The 22,521-nt window shown below is 39.9% G+C and overlaps 1 protein-coding gene and 1 long non-coding RNA gene across 4 annotated transcripts in view; one reads left to right on the top strand and one right to left on the bottom strand.

Moving 5' to 3' along the window:
* The window catches only part of LOC132394059 (uncharacterized), a 61,664-nt gene extending 51,829 nt beyond the window's left edge, over positions 1-9,835 (top strand). Inside the window, exon 5 of the long non-coding RNA XR_009512155.1 lies at positions 8,799-9,835. This is a non-coding gene — a long non-coding RNA (uncharacterized LOC132394059). The remainder of the gene's footprint in view (positions 1-8,798) is intronic.
* Positions 1-22,521, bottom strand: part of pcsk5b (proprotein convertase subtilisin/kexin type 5b) — a 319,262-nt gene that overhangs the window by 125,763 nt on the left and 170,978 nt on the right. For all 3 annotated transcript variants that reach the window (XM_059969732.1, XM_059969734.1, XM_059969733.1), the window contains exons 13-18: positions 15,301-15,437; positions 10,354-10,473; positions 8,556-8,655; positions 4,312-4,505; positions 2,918-3,002; positions 1,634-1,737 (exon numbers count right to left, since the gene is read on the bottom strand). In XM_059969732.1, the coding sequence (XP_059825715.1) occupies positions 1,634-1,737; positions 2,918-3,002; positions 4,312-4,505; positions 8,556-8,655; positions 10,354-10,473; positions 15,301-15,437 (740 nt within the window). The remainder of the gene's footprint in view (positions 1-1,633; positions 1,738-2,917; positions 3,003-4,311; positions 4,506-8,555; positions 8,656-10,353; positions 10,474-15,300; positions 15,438-22,521) is intronic.

Here is a 22,521-nt window from a genome sequence, read left to right as displayed (position 1 = left end):
CCAGTCCATGCTGAAGCCATGTAAACTGTTCACTACCATTATGTGCACCTGGACCAGAGCCCTCCATATCCCTGCTATCCATGTACCCATCCAAACTTTACATTGAAATTGAGCTCGCATGCACCACTTATGCTGCCAGCTTGTTCCACACTCTTGCAGCCCTCTGAGTGAAGTTTCCACTTTTCACCCTTAACCCATGACCTCTAATTGCAGTCCCTCCCAACCTCAGTGGAAAATGCCTGCATTTACCCTATCTAGACCCCTCATCATTTTGTATACTTCTGTCAAAACTTTTCTCAATCTTCTACATCAAGGAATAAAATACTAACCTATTCAACGTTTCCTTCCATCTCAGATCGTCCAGACCTGGCAATATCCTTGTAGATAGCAAAAGGATTTGAGTACAGGAACAGGGAGGTTCTACTGCAGTTGTACAAGGCCTTGGTGAGACCACACCTAGAGTATTGTGTGCAGTTTTGGTCCCCTAATCTGAGGAAAGACATTCTTGCCATAGAGGGAGTACAAAGAAGGTTCACCAGATTGATTCCTGGGATGGCAGGACTTTCATATGAAGACTGGATCAACTAGGCAGGGGGGATCTTATTGAAACATATAAAATTCTAAAGGGATTGGACAGGCTAGATGCAGGAAGATTGTTTCCGATGTTGGGGAAGTCCAGAACGAGGAGTCACAGTTTAAGGATAAAGGGGAAGCCTTTTAGGACTGAGATGAGAAAAAACTTCTTCACACAGTGTGTGGTGAATCTGTGGAATTCTCTGCCACAGGAAACAGTTGAGGCTGGTTTATTGGCCATATTTAAGAGAAAGTTAGATATGGCCCTTGTGGCTAAAGGGATCAGAGGGTATGGAGAGAAAGCAGGTACAGGGTTCTGAGTTGGATGATCAGCCATGATCATACTGAATGGTGGTGCAGCCTCGAAGGGCCAAATGGCCTACTCCTGCACCTATTTTCTATGTTTCGTCTGTACTCTTTCAACCTTATTTACATCTTTCCTGTATGCAGGTGATCAAAACTGCACAGACTCAGGGAATTAGTCAAGACAGTCCTCAAATAGTTGTTATATTGTCTTTGTGCTGGTTCAGCAGGCAACTTGATGGAATGTTTACCCATCTAAAGCTACTCTAGTAAAAGAACTCTAGGAGGTTGAAAATTCATCTAGACCGTCTAATGGACAATGCAAGAAAGGATCTCATTCCTGCAAGTATGTACTTAGCAATGTGAAGCAGTTTAGTTTTGGAGAAAAGTGGGGAACATGATAAGAATGAAATAAATAAATAATCAGCTGGACTGTACAACATTTGAAAAAAGACAGACACTACATTAATTTGGTTGACACTTGCAAGCTCTCAGTCTGTGCCCTGCATAACTCTCATAAAAGAACAAAAAAAAATCAAAATTATGCATCTAACACAACAGAAAATTTTCACTTGACACAGAAAAAATTAAGATATTAATGGCTTAAGCACCTGCACGCAGACACCAAATTATAAGCCAGTTTGGATCAAAGCAATGTGAGCATACACTTGGAAAACAGATGGTCAAAGAAACCACTCCGAGATTCTCTTCCCCTCCAGCAATAAGCACAGCATGATCAGATGTGTTGTAAAATTACCTGCACAAGCTGCACAGGTGAGGGGACATCTCTCACAATCCCTGCTCTGTGTATCAAAGTAGGCTCCAGTTTCACAGTTTAAGACACACCTTGATCCCTGAATCCTGGTGGAGACAAGGAAGACAAGTTACGAAAAACTGAGGCCTGCCCTCAATGATGGATGACCTGAAGTATTTAAGAGTTGGAACATGTATACAATTTACTTATCTAGAGATTCTGTGTGGAATTGGCCCTTACAGCTCTTCATGCCGCACCACACACAGCAACCCACCGATTTAACACTAGCCTAATCACAGGCCAACTTACAATGAACTACCGACTGGTTAGCTTTAGATTGTGGAAGGAAACTGGAGGACCTGATGGAAACCCGTATGCACATGAGAAGGAACATACAAACCTGCTTTCAGAGGATCGTCAGAACTGGGGGCTAGCTTTTGTTACTGTCTCAAATAAAAGGGTGGAATTTAATAATTTTCATTCAATGTTTAATATTAGAATAAAGGGCAGGAGTGAAGGAATTTGCAGGAAACAATTCTGAAGTATGTGAGGCAAAAGATGGTTTGGGAAGCTTTGATAAAATGTCTGCTTCTGCTTGAAGTGCAACAATTCCATACAGATGATAATACGAACATGTGTATAGATGAGATCAAAAGACAAGGTCTTCATTAACAATACCATTCTTTAATATTCTCATGAATTTGGACCCTACGGGAAAGTTTATTGTCATTTTCCTTCACATCATCATCTCTTATAGGTACCTGTGGTTTTAACCTAATCCTTTCAAAGTCTCTCCGTGAACTGCAAGTTGACCACCTGAGGCCTTAATTGCCCAAATCTGCAAATAATCTTTCACAAAGGATACTATAAAACTTAATTTCATGCATTTGATCAAAGAATAAATTCAGTAATTGTGAACAAGAATACAGTTATACATACTAAAATGGACTTCAAAGCAAATATTCTTACATCAAAAGACTGGTTGAATATCAACATACATTAAACTGAACATCTATAAAATAAACTCCAAATAATTGTGCTAGCAAGACTATATCTTACATTTAGAAGATTGTCATAGAAAAAGGCACTTGGGATGGATTTGAAGGCTGTTATCTATAGAGCTATGAGCTTAGCTGTAGAATGTTGGATTAGGCCATTTATCCTTTTCATGAGCACCAACATACTGAGCTCTTTGCTCTTTAGACTTAATGATCCTACAAGACATTGTTGCTCAGTTCCGTTCCATTCCATCTTTTTTTTTAAAAAACACAAGAGCAATTTTCTTACCTCCAATCTGGCATGCATTCTGTACAATGGTGGAATGCACTACATTTCCTGCAGTTTTCACTACATCTTCTGCACATATTTTGACCTGGGTGGGGGGGGGGGGGGGGGGGGTGGAATAGATATACAGATTGGTAGAAGGTGGACATGCTTGATAAACAGCAGCAGAGGAATTATCAACAGGGAAGATGATCTTCACAAATAGTGGACCTGTGGGAAACTACTTGTCTATTTATCTAACTTTTCCTAGTTCTGAAAAGTGTGAGATTCAAAACACATACTCTCTAGGGCTGCCTGACCTTCTTTATTTACTGTTTTCACTGCAGATTTCCAGCACCTCAATCTTTCTCTTGATTTTCAATTATCCTTTCAATCAAATTTGTCAATTATATCAGTGTACCAACTGCTGTATAATATCGCACAGATCTCCCAGGTCTTGTGGTCAGCAACTTTTAGTAGTGTGACTGGAGCATTCGTAAAAATTTCTGATTTTTCTTTTTGTTATTATGCCATCATTAACTTTATCACCCCCATTCCTCACCTATATACAAGTCATCTCACATATGCCTTAAATATTTTTAGTCTGGCACAAGCTCAAAGCCCAAATAATTTGGGGCTATAGCATTAAGTGAATGAAGTAGTATCTCAGAACCCACAGGTCAATATCATGACTGAAGCACTAAAAACATGCCAGCAGCAACATTATTTATAGCACGAGTAGAGAACACAAGGTTTCATTTATGACTAATTTACAGGATATTTCTAGACGATTTGTGAGCCATCCCTAATTGCCTCTGAACTCTCTGGTTTGCTGGATAGAGCGTTACAGAGAACAGCTCAACATCAGCCATATCATTAAGGCCCCAACAACACACACAAAATGCTGGTGGAACACAGCAGGCCGGGCAGCATCTATAGGGAGAAACACTGTCGACGTTTCGGGCTGAGACCCTTCGTCAGTCTTGACAAAGGGTCTCGGCCCGAAACGTCGACAGTGCTTCTCCCTATAGATGCTGCCCGGTCTTCTGTGTTCCACCAGCATTTTGTGTGTGTTGTTTGAATTTCCAGCATCTGCAGATTTCCTCGTGTTTGTCATTAAGGCCCCGATCATCTACAACAAATAGGAAATGCAGATTTTCTTCCCAAAAGGATATTATTAAATCTGCAATTTCAATTTCAATAACATTACTGCATATCTGCAACTAAATTTATTTACTAAACTGATTTTAATTTGCCCAGCTGGTATGTTTGGATCTTAACTACCTTTTCCAGACCATTATTCCTTGTCCAGATCATTATTCCTTGTCACTGGAGTTGTAATCCAGAGGCAATCAGTGTCAGAAAACTGAAGTAAAGCCAAATTGAATAAGTTTTGTTTTCTTCATAGCAAATCTTACCTTTGTCAAGGTAGAAGCCATCTGAACAGTTAGGTATACAGGAATTTGTCTCTTCATTTAAGTGGTAGCCATTTTTGCAGGAGGTGCACTGGTCGCTACGGCTTCCTACACACGTCTCGCAGATGGACCAGCATTTTTTACAGCGTTTCTTCTCATCACCAAAGAATCCTCTTGGACATTGAGAAACACAAGTTCTGCATTCATAGCAAAAAAGTCTTAAATTAGATTTTTGAAAAATAGAACATGAACTTCAGCAGGAATATGCCAATCACAGCTTTGATCGTGCTCCACTACCTTAGCCTAAATACCACGTTCCATTTGATTCCTCTGTAGTTCAAGTGCCTGAATATATCCATGGCAGCAATTGACAAAGGCTCATCCTCCACAATTCTCTGGGATAGAGAATTCCAAAATGTCACAACCTTCAGAGGTGAAATGCCTCATCTGTCTTAAATAGATGACCACTCCCATCTTTGTTTTATGTACATGAATCCCCAAATCCCTTTGTAGATCAACACATTGTCCCATCATATTCAAATACAAACTTTTATTTTCATTCTTCTCTTCAAAATGGATAAACTCATTTTTTCATAATTATTCTTTATCTGCGAATTTCTAACCACACTCATAACCCACCCATGCAGTCTCTTGGCAGCTTCCTCACAACTTGTTAACAAATATGGTCTATAATCCTTTCCAAGTCAGTATCCTGCTTCATAGTGAAGAAAGTTACTGTGCAACTGAATCCCAAGGAAGACTGGGGCTCTATAGATCATTACTAGATTCAATGGCAATTTACAGTCAATGCATTCATTATACACACACACACACCCAGTTAGAATTAAATATTTCTCCTCCAGAAGATGAATACATCAATTTCCTTCCACTCATTTAATTTTGCAATCTTTGACTCTGCTACCCATGTTCCTTTCCAAGTGACATCTTGAGTTCACCATTTAATTTACTATTAAATAATAATTTAAAGTCTACAGTTAAAAACAGCATAATTCATTGCTCATTTTTCTTGCACTTGGGGTTCAGTTTTTTTTTGCACTGAGCTGTACCCTTTGTCACTATTGTACAACCTCCGTCCAAAAACAGAAGGATTTCAAATATTATTACATCAATTTTTATGACGACTTAGGGCTATGTGTGTGGATCTCTACTGCAAGTATATAACTCAATATTCTAATGTACAAATTTTATAAAGTTCAACAATGTTATTGCAATTTCACACACAAGACTCATTCCATACATTACAAGAACTAAGTCAAACTTATCACATTGATCGATGATAAAACTCATTCTTTAATAATGGACTTCCATGAAATAAATTCAAGTATATATTTGGAAAAGTAATTTTGTCATAATAAAGCAGAAACTTTTCAATATAATTGATGATTAACTAATGAAATGGTATTCTCAGAAAATAGAATACAGTGGATTCAGATTATTTGGGCTATTGGTTAATTGGGGCACCTGTTTATTTGGGACAACTCTTAGAAAATAAAATTAAGAAAAAAGCTAGGATTCCCTTCATTTATTTGGGACACTACGTTGCTTAATTGGAGAGGAACTGTTGCCAAACAGTTTCTAACTCATGTTAGTCACGTACACTTATGTGGCTATTTGACACTACACTGTGAGAATAGCTTTTAAAACAGCATCAACCATGTGTTATATTAACTATTTGGTCGATGGGCGTAATTTAAAATGGCAGAGAGAGTTGGCGATGTCACAGATTTTAAGTGGGGCCAAAGAAGAAAGGATAGAGGCATGGTAAAAAGAAGTTTGGTGTGTCAAAAATATGCTGAAACATTGGGTCAGTCTTGTAGATTTTCAGTAGGAGACAGAAGAGCTAGGACATTAAGATTGACAGCTCTAGAGGAAAGATTGCCAAGGAAACGAAGTTCATAGTCTGATCTTCAAAGGTAGTATCAAGATCCAAAGGCAGGTCAGAAAAGGTACAAATGCTGATGTCTGACCTTTGCAAGGTCAGTTTGCTAGACCATCTCCCTCATCATCATTTTGCTGAGCAGACTTGACTATGATATTGGGTTGATGCTAAGTAAATGGAGCTCTGCACATTCAGGAAAAAAAAATGAGTTAGAGCCCAAGAGTGGATAAAAAAAGATGGTCAATGTCACATCAGCAGGGTTTAAGTCACAGATTTTGAGAGGATCATTGATCAGGAGTTGGAAGGTGGTGAAAAGTTCAACCATTAGGGGTGAAGGTTACCTGTAAATTAAATTCAGCCCCTCTCTCTAGGAGTGGAGGACATGTTCAGCCTGACCTTGGTGCTTTCCCTCAGAGAACTGGAAACTCCCACATACTTTTTAAAATCCTCTAACTGCTCCATTTCATTCATTAACCGGATAAGCCGAACAGCTTGGTCACCCTAGTCTTACTTGATCAGGGGCAACCTGTCCAACTCACTCCTTGCATGATTACAAAGCTCACTTTGTCTCCTTTCATTTACACAAAGGTTCACTGACCTGAAACATTTTATTTCTCATTTCACAACCTAATCTAAAGAATAGTTCCAGCATTTTTTTTGTTTAGATTCCATATATCTGCACATTTTTTGAATTGCACTATCATAGTGACTTCTGATCCTCTACCAGAAAAATACCACAAAATGAGAGCAACCAGGATATCCAGAAATCAATTTACCACCGACACGAGGCATTTGTCAAATCAGAAATACCATCTCAAGGAATAACTCCACAAGTAATAGATGGCAAGGTTCAGGAAGGAAACTATTTCCATTGACAGAATGAGCAAGAAGCAAAAGACAAAAAATTAAAGTTCTAACAAAGTAACCAAAACAAAATGTCCAAGAAAAACACAATTGATAGGAATCTGGAATACAATGCCAGGAAAAGGGGCAGATAAAAAACAACTGGCTCTCAAAAGAGTGCTGTACAAGTACTTGAAACTACTGAACTGTCAGTTCTCTGGGTGAAGGAGATGACTGGGATTGTGCATGCATGCAGCCAACTTGGATTGAATGGCCCACTTGGCTTGGACCCATGCTGTAACCTTTCCAAGAGGCAAACATAACAATTAGTTAAATGCCTTCCAAAGCAATCCCTCTGATCAAGATCTGGGATTTTTGAAGGTAAATGTCAGGACCATCTCCTGAAATGGAAAGTATGAAATTATCAATAACCGGATTCTCCGTTGACATGGGACACCTCAATGGATAGCAGAGCCAGAGCATTAATTTACAAGGAACTGAGCTGCAATGTGATACAGTCAAGGTTGAGAGTATCATTATAGAGTCGGCAGAACAAAAACTGGCACACCCTATACAGTCGGCCCTCCCTATCCGCGGGGGATTGGTTCTGGAACCCCCCCCCCCCGCAGATACCAAAATTCGCGGATGCTCAAGTCCCTTATTTAACATGAATCAGTGCAGTGGTCTTTGGGACCCAGCGGAACCCCAGACTTTATTTCACATCTCTCTGTGCGGTGGACATTAGGACCAGGCGGCGCAGCTCTGAACTGCAGTGTTTCTGGTCATGAAAATAATCCCGATCGCGATTGAAAATAAGGTGGAAATAATAGTGATCTGAAAGGTGAAACGCCATTGGTCATTGAAAAAGCGTTAGGCTACAGTCGGTCAATGACCGGAACAATTTTAATGGAGCATGTGAAAGGCCCTGCCCTGATGAAAGCTACAATTATTACTAAGCAACACAGTGATTAAATTATTGAAATACGTATGTTTCTTAAGTGTTTTATATGCATAGAAAGGTAAAATATGTACTAGGAAAAACGTTTGACTAACTGATGCTAAATAACACTGTATGTACCTGTTCTGACTTCACATTCGACTTAAAGATGGGACTCAGGAACGGAACTCATTCATAACCCGGGGACTGCCTGTACTTTTAAGTCATTTCTAGATTACTTATAATACCTAATACAATGTAAATGCTATGTAAATAGTTGTTATACTGTATTGTTTAGGGAATAATGACAAGAAAAAATAGTCTGTACATGCTCCAGGAACAAGTGCTAGAGAGAACTGGGTTTTCCCAATCCGCGGTTGATTGAATCCGCAGATAAGGAGGGCCGACTGTACAATATTCTCAAACACCTGGCAAGGGCTTGCTGCATATTAAACCAACTATGCATGAGATTTCTGACTTTTAACAAATGGATGACTCTTACATAATCTGCATTAAACAACTAAAGTATTAATGAGTTTTGGTGCAATTTTAAATATTTTGGCTTACCTGGTATTATTTTTAAACTTAACAAAGTAATGCAAACAATCTTTGCACTGCTGGGGCCCAGGTCCACCACAGCCATTTTGACATTCTGTGTCGCAGGTTCCTAAACAATAAAAGTTAGGATGTTTTACCTTACTTGTGTCTAGATAGCAACACTTCATTTAGATATCTAAATCTGGCAAGTTGTGAAAAAATTCTATGACAAAACGTGCTGATGGTTAAAATTATTTTCATTTTGCTTTACAGTAGTCAGTCCCAATGGACACTTAAGATTGAAAAATACAGAGACAGAATCCACTTTATACCACAGCTGAAAATGGAATTGAAAACAATTAAAAGTTAAACCTCAACATCAGGCAGCCATTGATAACATTGGATTAAAGATAATTTCAATAAATAGTTATATGGCAGCCTTAATCATGGAAAAGGAAACATATTTCTGGAATGTAAGAGAGAGACACAAGAGACTGAAAATGCTGGAATCTGAAGCAAAAACAAACTGGAAGCACAGCGGACAGTGGTGGCAAGCAGCATCTATAGTAGAAAAGGAATTGTTAATGTGGGGAATTCTTTTCCCCGTCCCAACACACAGATGTTACTTGACCCATTAAGCTCCACCGGCAGTTTTTTTGCAATATGGAATACAAATCTGTTGATATCTGGTTAGTGAAAAATGATTTAATCCTCATTTTGCCAGAGGTTCTGATTCTGGTTATTATACATAAGCTTTGTATTGTCCTTAATGTTTTGCTCTACAATGGATTCTTAATCATCAATGGGAGACTCGTGTCCTAATTGCCAAATAAAAATGTGCACCTACACAAAAAAAATCAAATTTATTACTGACAAAATATTTTCTTAATATACAGCATCAGATATCAAATTCTGGTAAGCTAAGACAACCTTAAGGATTTCCAATTGCCCCTATCCATCACAGGTTTAAAGATTTCATCCATAGTTTGATCACAAATGGGTAGGTGGATTAACTCTACAACTTCAATTATAAACCTCCAGCTGTGACAACATCCTTATAAACTTCCTGTACATCCTCTCAAATGCAATCACATCCTTCCTGTGGCATCCAACAGCACACAGAACAGTCCAACTATGATCTAACTGATTTATTTATAGTGCTAGAGTTTTCCCTGCAGTTACATTATAAGTTTGCCAGTAAAGGGAAATATCCTGTATGCCTTGTTAAGCAACAAATCCAACTGTCCCAAAATCTTCAGTGAGTTAAGGACATATTTTCTTCTACAAATAACACACTAAGATAAATAATAATCCACTCAAGTTTCCAAAAATGTGCTTTTGTATTCAAATACAAGTAATTTTAAATGTAAAGTCTAGTTTTAAAAAAAGATAGTAAATGCTATAAACAATAAATCGGGGTGTAAATGTAAAGAAAATATTCAAGTCAAAAAGGTTTTTTCTCTAACGTACAAATTTTACATGCTGGTTTACAAGATAAAGTCATTTGCTTTTCGAGTATAAAAATCATTCATTTAAATAAAGAGCCATACTCTACCTTCGCAGCAATATTAAATCCAATTCTTTCACAATCTCAGTTCAAACAGCACCCACAAATCATACCTGTGAGTGAAATTAGAATACAAAGACTTCCCCTCTCATCATTAACTGAAGCTTGCATCCTACTATCAGGATGAGTGCAATTCTCTATTATCTAATTACTGGCGTGTTTGTTCTATTAAGAGAGGAAGGCAGAGAAAGGAAAGCAGATACAAACTACACAAGCAGTCCAATCACTAGCTGCTGTTCCCTGCAATATACTTCAACTCACCAGTATTCTCATCTGTGTAGTCATCTGTGACCTCATCTGGGCTGGAACGTGGTTTGGGCTGACACGAATATGGATGTGTAGCTGTACCGTAAAGTATGAGAGCCCATTCCTTCAGTTTTCCTAAACAAAAGCACAATCACAAGGGGTTATGACAAGTTATAACAAGGACAATGCATTCATTCCAAAGAGAGTTGACATGTACAAAACTAAAAACAAAAATGCCAAACAAGAAAACAATCTGCAATTGAATTGCATGTTTAAATCATTAGAAAAATCAATAAAATGCAGAAGTGAACTTACATGTGCAGAACTTAATTTCTAAATACCAAGTGGAATAATGAAACTGGTTCTATCGTAGTTGAATTACATTCACCTGGAAAACCAAGGCTGAGGAAGGTGCAATTTCTACATTCTGCACAAACTTCAGTCCCTCAGTACTACTGGCATTCCACTCACTTAGATAGTCAAAGCAAGCACATTTAGCTTGACCTAGTTGTGACGATTACTATTTCCCAAATGATCTGCATCAGCAATTCTACTCTAGTTATTCCCCAAAATACGACCAACCTCAAGCTAAAATCTTTTCCATGTTTATATCACTTTCAAATTCATTTAGTTGCTACTGCTATTACAGCATCCACTCAAGTAAACTGCAATTGGCCTCTTCCTATCTTTCTAACTGATGTTTCTTGAGCTCCCAACTTCCTACAAAATTCATTTAAGTTCTTTACCTGCAAATCTCTTAATACTCTCTGTTGCAAACATTAACCCCGGACCTTTTCATCCTCTGGCTTGTGTACAAAAAAAAATTACAAAAAGTATGCAGAAGTTGCCTGTAACACCAACGAAGCATCTGATTCTGCATAATCTGAAGTGTATAAATTCATTTTCTTAATTGACCATAAATTTAGTGGTTGGTGGCAAAATATTATGACAAATCTCAGAGCTGAGATTGAGAATTAATCCTTTTATTAAAGATATTAAACTGAAAAATTACTAGTGATACATCCAAAGCAAAAATAGCTCAGCTGCACAGTATTAATTTTGAAAGTTTTCTTTTTCCCTCTTATTTAACATTGTTAACGTTTTATTTTTCTTTTAATTGTATTGAATCAAAATTTCAATACCTCTGACCCCAGATCCCCAAAACGAGTACAAAAGGTTTGGATGCCATGGGGGGGGGGGATGTGTAAATGGGAATTCTTACACAAAGATGAACTCTTTAATTTGCTGCAGGTTCAACTTTTGGTCATTTTGTCATGAAAAGTTAAACCACGACAAGATCTTGTTTGTTCACTGTCCTTACGTTGACCTAGAGGTGTAATCACCACCTTTGATTGAAGGATTTCACATTGACCAACCAAATGCTTTGAAGTTCATTTAGGGACTTATGGAACCTAGCTTACATGCTTATATTTAAAGATGTTGAACCTTTGTTGATTTAGGTTTACCTCTGCCTGAGGTAGGATCAAGCAGAATGGACTCAACTTCTCTTAAAGTTTAGAATGAAAGATAATTTGACTGAAATACAAAATATTCTGTTGAGGGGTTAATAGGGTAAATGTAGGGGTAACAATTCCCCTTGCTGGGCTGTCTAAAGCTTGTGTGTACGGGCTACGCCGCAGCCTATGCCATAACCCTAATTTTCACTTCTGTGTCACTCTATGCCGTAGTGAGCATGCGTTGGTGTGCGCCAAAACGCTAATTGGCAGTGGGGTTTCCATGCCACTGTGTTGAGTTTCTTTATGTGTGACATGGACGAGGAAATACATTTCAAACATTTTCGCATGTCGACTGGGAGATTTGACGATTCGGTTCATCTATTTCGCATCGGAGTACGCACAGCCTAAAGACATGGCGGAGAAGAAGCAACCAGAAATGCGTAGGAGGAAATGCGATGCTACCAAGCAGACCAATCACAGTTGTTGCCGTCTGCATCACCACGACTCGTGAGTAACTTCTCTGGAGAGGTGCATGTCACCCTACTGCGTAGGGCGCAACGTAAGTACAGTGTAGGGTACGTGACACCTATGGCGTAGATGCGACGCACAAGTATAAATCAGCCTTAGGGTCACAAAATAAAGAAAAAGCCCATCAGAAGAAAGGTAACTAAAAAAAAAGATCCAGGAGGTAGTAGATCATTGTGAAATCTCTTTGCGAGGGGTTTGGTCACATGGTAAGATGGTGGTGTGCTTGAATGCAGCGGCCTCTATGGAGCCAATCCAAAGAGTTTTTTGCAATTACATGACACACTCAAACATTGAGAATTTCAAGTACTGCTGGACTACTGTATCAGTGAGTTGGCAGAGGTGCTTGCTACAGAAAGGCGACAAAGTTGGTGCACAGAGATGGTGTGCAGTGTAGCAGAGAGTGAATATCTTAGCAAACGCGAGGAAATCTGCAGATGCTGGAAGTATCTTAGTTGTTTTTCTTGCGATTACAAGACCCTGTTGGAATGCTGCAAGTCTGCTGCATTGGTTTATTGGTGCGACAGAGGCCGGAGAGCTGCATGACCTCTGTAGCATGGGCAAGGCCACCTGCCACAGGTTTGCAGCTACAGGGAGAGAGGCATCCATTCTGGCATCGGCGTGCCCCTCCAGTGTTTGCTCATTGGAAGACGAGCTGGATTATGTTTGCCTGTAAATTGTTGCAGGCTTGCTCTTGCCAACAACGTTCATGAACTCTGACTTGGGCTTATATTATATATTTTTATGTGACTGCTGTCTTACATGTGCCATATGTGTCTTGTACTGACAGGCACTGTGGTTTGCATTTGGGCCCTGGAGGAACACTGTTTCATTTTGCTGTATTTGTGCATAGTTGAATGAGAATTAAACTTGAACTTGATGGCATTTTCAAGGAAGAGAATCCCTCAAACATTAAAATAATCCTGGGACATTAGGTTAGTTCAGGAAAGTGAATGAATGGTCCCTTCAATTCGTTTTATCACTGAGTGGTTGATGACCTTCTACCAGGTTGAATGATCTAAGTGAGCTGTAGAAGCAGTCCATGTCCACAAATGTACACAGCAATGTCACTTAGAGGGCCACTAAATGGTCACTGGGAAGATTACAGATGCTGTTCCATACTTCAACGCACAAATTGTGTAGAGATTTTTAAAAAACTGACACACTAACAATTTGGAATTAGGAACAGAGGTTTTACCATTTTGGTAAATACAATTTTTCCAGCCAAGGTGACTCAACAATTTGCACACCTTTCCCTTTCTGGCCTCTAACCCGTAGCTAAACAAAAGGTTACATTTTTCCGCTCATTTTTAAGCATCCTTTAATGTATAATGGTACTCAATTTAAAAAACAATGCAAGAGAGAAAGAAGTCAGAATCCAACTCAACACGTAGCCACTTTATAACAAAATTATTTTGATCAAAGGCTGTTGCTTAGTATATTGGCTGAAAATAAACAGATCTTATGTGATTAATAACACACTTTGCAACATTCTGGAAAAATTATCCAGGAAACTGTGCCCAAGGGATTGAAATTAGTCCTGTCCATAGATTTGATGTAACGGCACAAGTCTGTGATCAGGTGCGCCCAGAACTAATTAAACATTTGAGAGTTAACCCTCTCACTGGGGGAAGTAAGCTTATTTTACTCTACTTCCACTTGATGCACATGTTCCTGATGAGAATTTGCACCAACAGACTTACATTTGTGTTTCTGGCACTTCTGTGAGTAAAGCTATATTCTACAAAGGATAATACGGCTGTCAATTTTTCCGCTCTCCTGTCTGGTTAGGTGGCACCTGGTACTCACCATACAACTCTGTAGATCAATGAAAACTTTAAGGGTCATTGTTGGCTTTGCCAAATGTTTGTAAATACTTAGATGCAATGTCCTCTACACTGGAGCATGTGTGCTCTGCTTAGCATTATCGAGTATGCTAATTGGTTAGAGCACTTCTGGTCTTGGGGTGTGAACTTTCACAGGTACATACATTGATGCATTTCAAAAAATAAAGAGAAGGCACAGAATGTCATTCAACCCATGTTGCTTAAAATGCACCCAGAACCTGTCAGAAATCTCTGCCACCTGCACTCACTTGTGCATCAATCTCTGTTGATTCCATTGTACCTCATGGAGTGAATCACCGAGGCAGAGTGCAGGAGCTGCCTTTGAGGGCAGGCTGGGCAGAATAGTGTACTGACTCAGTGCTGAAAGAAGAGTGTGGACAACTCTGCACACAGGCATCAACTGCTTCATATATTAAGAAATTTGTCAGGATCTTAAGGCTTCTCTCATCACTTGCCGTTGGACAGATATCCAAACTGTTATCAGGCTCACATCCCACAGGCAGTAGCACAGGAGCAGGCCCGCAGCACCATCGAGTACCCAGTTATATCAATCCGACTTCTTCAATAGGCTTTTATGCCACGGCACTGTAACAAGCCCAACAATGGGAACTGTCCATTGAGATCAATGGTATAGAGAAATCCCTCGGTTAGGGGGAACTATGAAGCCAGGCAGAGGGGGAGACAGAAGCTCTACAACATTAAACAGGAGGTGAGAGAGAGTTGAATCTGATCTTGCTGGTTTCAACTTATGAAACAGGTGCTGCCAACCATCAGTGATGGTTGCACCTGAACATCACATCGCAGAGTTTAGTGACGGCATCAGCTGGGCAATTTCCAGCCCTCATGGGTGACCATTGTGGTTCTGGCTCACTGCACATTGTGTCATGCTTCAATGAGATGACCAACAGTTCCAACGGTGTGGGTGCGCCAGAGGGCTCAGCCCTCGAACCACTTCCCAGCACAGCAGGGCTGTCAACTATGATGCTTTAATGACACCTTTCCACTCGTGTTTCTATTCTTAAGAATGCAACCCCAGCACTAGGCAAGGTACCATTTTGCAACAGTAGATATTTCTACAACAAAATTAAATTGTTGAATATGCAAAGTCCTTTGCAAATGTTTGACTGGAGTACCTGGTGTTTTGAAGTTTCGAAGTTGGGATGGAGTGTCGTGGATTTCAAGTACCCAGTCACCTGCTGCCTTCTCACCCCAACAATGAGTGGTCATGAATTCCCAACTCTTGAAACCTTCCATGGAATGATCGAACAACCTAGTACAAAAAGGACAAGAAACTAAGAAAAGCAAAGGAATATTCCTTTCCCCAGAAGGCACATATAATAATAATAATAATCATTTAATTGACCGAGTGAGAAATTGTTTCATTACAGCTGCAACATTAAAAAAACACTTAATATAATATTAACTAATAAAGTACAGAATAATATTATTCTGTACTGTAATAATTTAATTATTTACCAACATTCAATAATATATAATAATGTAGGAAATAATAAAACAGACTATTGTACCATGATGTGTGTACTCCTGTTGCACAGAAATGAACTGTTGTATATGCTTATTGCATTTGGTCGGAAATATTTTCTGTAACGATCCTTGTGACAGCGGAGCTGAACGAGTCTGTTCGACTCTGCTGCTTATTCAGTCGGTCATGGAGAGGATGTATCTGATTGGTCTGTTTAGTGACCTCCTTGCCAACACTAACTCAAATGTGGACCAGGACAGCCTTTCTGATAAGCTTATTGGTGGCTGCAGTGTTCTATTCTGTAAGCAAGGACCTTTGATGGTTTGTTGCCACATGAAGTTCCAAGTGTCTTTTAACACTCCTCATGTAACTGCAGACGAGAGCTCAAATGATACCAGAATTAGAGACCTCACAATTGGTCCAGGTGTCTTAATTAAAAAGTTTAGTCATGCATGTTTAAAATTAATGTTTCATGGAAATCATTAAAAAGGTATACAAATGACAAACTGAGTAACAAAATACATATTCAAATGAAATACAGAACAAATTAGAACACGATGTACAAACTGCTGGGGATCTCTGCAACATCTGTGAAGATTAACAAACCATCAAAGTTTCAGATTGAGACTCGTCTTCAGGACTGGAAAGGAAGGGTGAGGATGCCAGAATAAAAAGGTGGAGGAAGGGAAGGAGGTGATAGGTGAAGCCAGGTGGGTGGGATAGGTGAGGATCTGGAAAGGAAGGAATATGATAGAAGAGGACAGTGGACCAAAGGAGAAAGGGAAGAACAGGCATCAGTGGGAGGTGAGACGAGGTAAAGAGAGAAATCTATATTCATGCCATCAGGTTGGAGAGCACCCAGATGGAAAGCATGATGTTGCTCTTCCACTCTGAGGGTGGCCTCATCATGGTACAAGAGGAAACCATGAACCAGCATGCCAGAATTGGAATTAAAACGCGGGGCCAACTAGAAGTTCTGCCTTTGGCAGAAGGAGCGGAGCTGCTCAATGAGGTTATGATGGGGCTCACAAATGAAACTTCGGAAGCAGGTGACGTGTTGCCTCACCTGGAAGGGCTGTTGGGGCCCTGAAAGGAGGTGAGTGAGCAGGTGTAGCACCCCGGCCGCTTGCAGGGATGAGTGCCAGGAGGGGCAAGTGTACAAGGGAATCACAGAGGGAGTGATCCCAGCAGAAAGTGGAGTGTGGCGGGGAGGTAAAGATGTGTTTGGTGGTGGGATCACTTGGTGGAAGTTGCTCCCCGCAGGCGGCACAGAAAAGGGAGAATGAACAGCAATAATAAATTATGCAAGATACAGTGATTCCTGATTTTATATAATTTAAGCCTGGCAAAGTAACTATTATGTTTTACTGTTGATAATGTGAATAGAAGAATTCCATACACTGAGGTTAATACTATCAAGCCTGACGTACAAGTTGCAGTTTATGCAATATTTAGTACATCTGATACACCCCCTTTTCCTAAATGGCTTTAAAATTCCCCTCAGTTCTTTCTTCTCCAGTTTGAGCCTTTCTAAATTCAAAATCAGGCTGTAGAAAACAGTCTTTTCATGACTTTTTTCTATTACACTTTTTGTTATTTAAGCTCTCTACCAGTTACACCAAAACTGCTCTGAATAACAATGAAAAGCTTTTGATCTTATTTCTGAAAATGAATTTTTAACCTAATTACATTCCTTCCCATTTAGATTGCTTTCCCAATGTAACGCAAGTCTGTGCACCTGATAATTGGAAGCTTAACAATATACCAAATAATGTTTTCTTTTAGCCTGTGTTCAAAGACAGCAAAATCTGATTGTCCCAGTACCACAAATAATGAATCCTGGGAATCCCCAGTGCACTAATATCAAACCACAACACCATTAGAAAGAAGATAGTCATGAAAAAAAGGTCACATCATCACTGGAACTTAATTAAGATTCCAAAACATTACACCTAAGCAAGTAAAAAATACTGGGAAACATAATACATTGCTCAAACAGCAAGATCTGATTGGTCTTGGGTCATTTCCTTCTGGGCCACTGTTTTAAGAAGCCTCAGTTTATATATTTCAGTTAAATAAAACCTTAACTTACATTCAATGTTTTCAAATCAACTTGGGGCTAATCACATGCATCATGCTGTCTGCACAATAGGTTCAGCAAGCTAATGGCTGTACAACACATCCAGCAGTGCTTAATTTATTAAGAGCTTCCGATCCAGTGAAATTGCACGCAAGCAATCTGTATATAGTGTGTTAATGAAGTGGAATACATTTAACAAGACCAGTTTCAACACAGTAGTGGGCCTTTGACTGCTCTGCACCTGCAGATGTTGGACAAACTATTGACTAAACAGCTGCTTTCCCTCAGGAATCACTTTAAACACTCATCAGCTGGCAAAAAGAACTTGAGAAGAAATCCAGACACACTATACAGGTTAATCAAAATTTTCTGTCCAATTCCTGGAAACTGACTATCATGGAAATATTTTTCTTCAGAGCAAATCTGGTGTAGGCATTTCAGAAAAAAAGTATTCTAAACATGTGTTAAACGGCAAAGCATTTCTGGCCTCTATGTTAACATTTGGCATCGGATTGCCTATAGACTAAAAATGTGAAATATTTCACAAGATATACGGAACTTCTCTCGAGCAGTTCCAACTTAACTATATTTGTAAAGTTTGCGGAGCTTAATAGACTCATCATAAAGTAGAAATGAAAGCATTGGAAGGCCATTTGGCCTCTCATACCTTCTGTGGCATTCAATGAGAACAAAATGACCATTATAGTCATCACTATATTGCAAGAACACCATATTTATTGATTTCTGTTCTTTAAATACCATGACGGAGAACCCACAGCCCTGTTGAGTAATTCATTGCATTCTAGATGAAGAAGTTGCTACTCAGCTCCTTGCTTTGATACTGCAACTCCCGGCTCTGGACTCGGCAGATAGGTCAAACCTCAATTCCATATCTACCCTCACAAACCCCTCAAGATTTTTGTACATTTCAAAGTAATCATCTCTTACTCACCCGAGACTCAGGGCACATGTCTCTCCTCCCCTCATATCATAAAAAACACTATTTAAAGAATCAGGCCAATGAATGTTTGATGCACCATCTCTATTGTAGATACTGGAGATCCTCCCTATGCAGGGAAGCCAACCTTTAGCCAATATTCTGGGTCGTGCTCATTAGGAATCTGCACAGTTGGGAGTTAGAGTTCCTTATATCTTCGCTTCCTCCTATGCCCAATTAGTAACTTCAGCCAGGACACAAGTGTCTGCATTTATTTTGGATTGAGACCCTGTCCTGATGCCCGGTCTTGAATCAATGTGTCAAGCATCTCTCTCTCTCTCTCTCTGCACAGATGCCATTTCACCCAGCAAATCTCTAGCAGTCTGTAGTTACCTGGGCAAAGAGCCACGAGGTAATGATCCAGTCTATAAAACCTGTGTTAGCGCACACTTGGAATTTCACACATAACGCACTGATGAGGTGTCACATTGACTATTGTGAACAGTTTTGGGCTCCTCATTTAAGAAAAGATGAGCTGGCAGATGATGTTCACAAGGATGATTCTGGGAATGAAAGGGTCATCATACCAGGATAGTTTGATAGCTCTAGGTCTGTACTCACTGGAATTTACGGTTGGGGGCGGGGAGGTGGGGGATGTTGATCTTATTGAAGCCTTTTGAATGTTGAAAGGCCTTGATAGAGTAGCTGTGGAAAGGATGTGCGGGAGTCTAGGATGAGAGGGCACAGCCTCAGAATAGAGGGGTATCAATTCAAAACAGGTGCGGAGAAATTTCTTAAGCCAGAGGGTGGTGAATTTCTGGAATTTTTTACCACAGGCAGCTCAGAGGCCAGGTTGTTGGGTGTATTTAAGGTAGAGATTGATAGGTTCTTGATTGGATACAACATCAAAGGTTATGGGGAGAAGGCCAGGGAATGAAGCTGGGGAGGGATAAATAGGGTCAACCGATTGAATAGCAGAGTGACTCGATGGGCCAAATGGCCAAATTCGGCTCCTTTGTCTTATGGAATACAGTGTTCCGTTCTTGTTGCCTTATTATTGAAGGATGTGGAAGCTTTAGAGAGGGGACAGAGGAGATTTACTGGGATGATGCCTGGATTAGAGAGCATCTCTGAGAATAGGTTTAGCAAGCAAGGGCTTTTCTTGATTGGATGGAGGAGGATGAGAGGTTACTTGATAGAAGCATTCTAAATAATGAGGCATAAATAGAGCTGACATCCAGAGACCATTTCCCATGCTAGAAATGGCTCAGACGAAGGACATAATTTTAAGATGACTAGAGGGAAGTTTAGTGGGGATGTCAGAGGCAAGGTATTTTTCTGTTATGCACAGAGATGCATGGAACGTGGTGTTAGTGGCAGCAGATACATCGGGGCATTTAAGAGACTCCTAGATATGCACATGGATAATAGAAAAATGAAGGGCTATGTGGAAGGGAAGAGTTAGATTGGTTTTAAAGTTAAAAGGTTGGGATGACATTGTGGACCAAAGAGTCTGTACCATGCTGTCATGTTCTCTGATAATTTTAGCCACCCATTCGTTGAATGGAAAGGGAGCTGGAAGCTTCAGATGATGTTTGGAGTAACTGCTATCCCACACAAATGTGTAATTACAATGTCTGAGTGGTCTATACATCTGCTATTAACCTGCTTATCCTTGTATAGTGGAATGATTATAATATAGGCAGACCCCGGGTTACGTACGAGTTCCGTTCCTGAGTCCGTCTTTAAGTCGAATTTGTACGTAAGTCGGAACAAGTACATCTGGTATTATTTAGCGTCAGTTAGTCAAATGCTTGTCTTAGTATATAGTATATATTTTACTTTACTATGCATATAAAACACTTAAGAAACGTATGTATTCCAATAATTAAACCACCGCATTGTTTAGTAATAATTGTAGCTTTCATCGGGACAGGGCCTTTCACATGCTCCATTCTTCTCACTTTATCCTTTAAAATTGTTCTGATAGTTGACCGACTGTAGCCTAATGCTTTTCCTATGATTGATGGATGGCATTTCACCTCTTTCCAAATGCTTTATTATTTCCATTTTATTTTCGATCGCGATTGCTTCCCATCAACGGAACAGAAACACTGTGGGCGGCAGGTCCCGACCTCCGCTGGGTCCCAAGGACCACCGCTCTGAATTCCCCGGGTTCAAAAGTCCACCAACTGATTGAGGTTAAATGGGACAAGTGGGGGCTGTGCTGGGTTTGGGTACTGTATTTGATCCTCCACAATATTCTGCGTGGGAATTTAAACTGGAGGTGGCAGTGGTTTTTTTTAAAATCAGGTTGAGTTGCGTGCAGGACACCAACCCGGCAAGAATGGTACGGGAGTCACCGGATTGACATCAACCCGGCACGGGAGCGGTCCCAGCGCTGATCTCACTGCGCCACCAGCTGACCAGAACGGGGGTGGGAAGCAGGGTCAGGGTGAATCTTGCTCAGAAAAATTTAAGCCAAACACAAAGTTGCACACTTAACACAGTGTCAACGGCAATGACTTAAAATGGCGGACGGCATCGCGATCCAACTTAAAATGGCAGACGGTGTTCTCCTTCCTCAGTTCGTAAGTACGAGTTGTCCGTAAGTCAGACACTCGTAACTCAGGGACTACCTGTAGTCCCAATAATTTCATCTTTGGCTCACCATTTATTCTATTCCCAAATTAGCGTGAAGTGCCAGACTACTTGCATAATTTTCCAACACAATTTCAAACTAACCTTATCTTTTACAATGCTTGTCTTTGTTGTTAGGTTGGGGGAGGGGTGGAAGGGTGGAGGAATTAATGGTATACAACTCAGATTCCATTCAGAAATGCTCTATTGAAATTATTGCATTCCCAAGACTTGCATGTTTGCTTCTGCTGTCGTGTCTTCTGAAGCATCAACAGTATTAAAGAGACATGAATGCAGAGGACAGTCACAATTCATCCAAATAATTCAGAAAAGGCAAGCAGGTCAACGGATTGCCATGCAAACATGGCATTCTTACAATAAAGCATGAAGCATGGAGATAATGTTCTTGGATTCTTTCATTTGTACAAGTTTTAAATGAAATATTTTCTAAAAGAAATGGAATAGAGGAATGATTGTACAGAGCTTGGCTGCACAAGAATTCCTATCTTTTAGCTCTGCCACTGCAAAGAGTCCACCGACCTATTCCATTAATATAGCTGACCACATCAAACAACTCCTGTATTGCCTTGTTGACTGGATCTACTCTTAACAATTATCCTTCACCCTCTCTCATCTTCCTGTTAATTAACAGCAACTAATCTTGCATCTCTCATCTTCCTGTTAATTAACAGCAACTAATCTTGCATTCTGTTCTACTGCATTTGGACATAATTTACCAATGCTGCCATTATAAAATTCTTTTACATGCATTCAGTTCCCTCTGGTAATTCATCTCTTGCTGCACATGCTGTATGCTGTATCCTTTTCACATCACCACCTTCACTCATTCCCAATCACCGTGGCTGTATCAAGACATACATATTTCAAGTACTCAGGGTTCTTACCAGAAAGGCCTAGATAGAATGGATGTAGAGAGGATGTTTTCATCAGTGGAAGAGTCTAACACCAGAGAGCACAGCTTAGAATAGGAGGACACCACTTTAGAACAGAGATAAGGAGGAATCTCGTTAGACAGATGGTGGTATATCTGTGGAATTCATTGTCACAAATGTGGAGGCCATGTCATTGGGTATATTTAAAGCAGGGAGAAGGCAGGAGAACGGAATTGAGAAGAAAAGTAAATCAGCCATGATGGAATAGCAGAGCAAACTCAATGGACTGAACAGCCCAATTCTGTCTCTATGCCTAATGAC

Source organism: Hypanus sabinus, chromosome 5 (genome assembly GCF_030144855.1).
Source record: "Hypanus sabinus isolate sHypSab1 chromosome 5, sHypSab1.hap1, whole genome shotgun sequence".
Lineage (NCBI taxonomy): Eukaryota > Metazoa > Chordata > Chondrichthyes > Myliobatiformes > Dasyatidae > Hypanus > Hypanus sabinus.
This window is presented reverse-complemented; position numbering and strand designations above follow the sequence as displayed.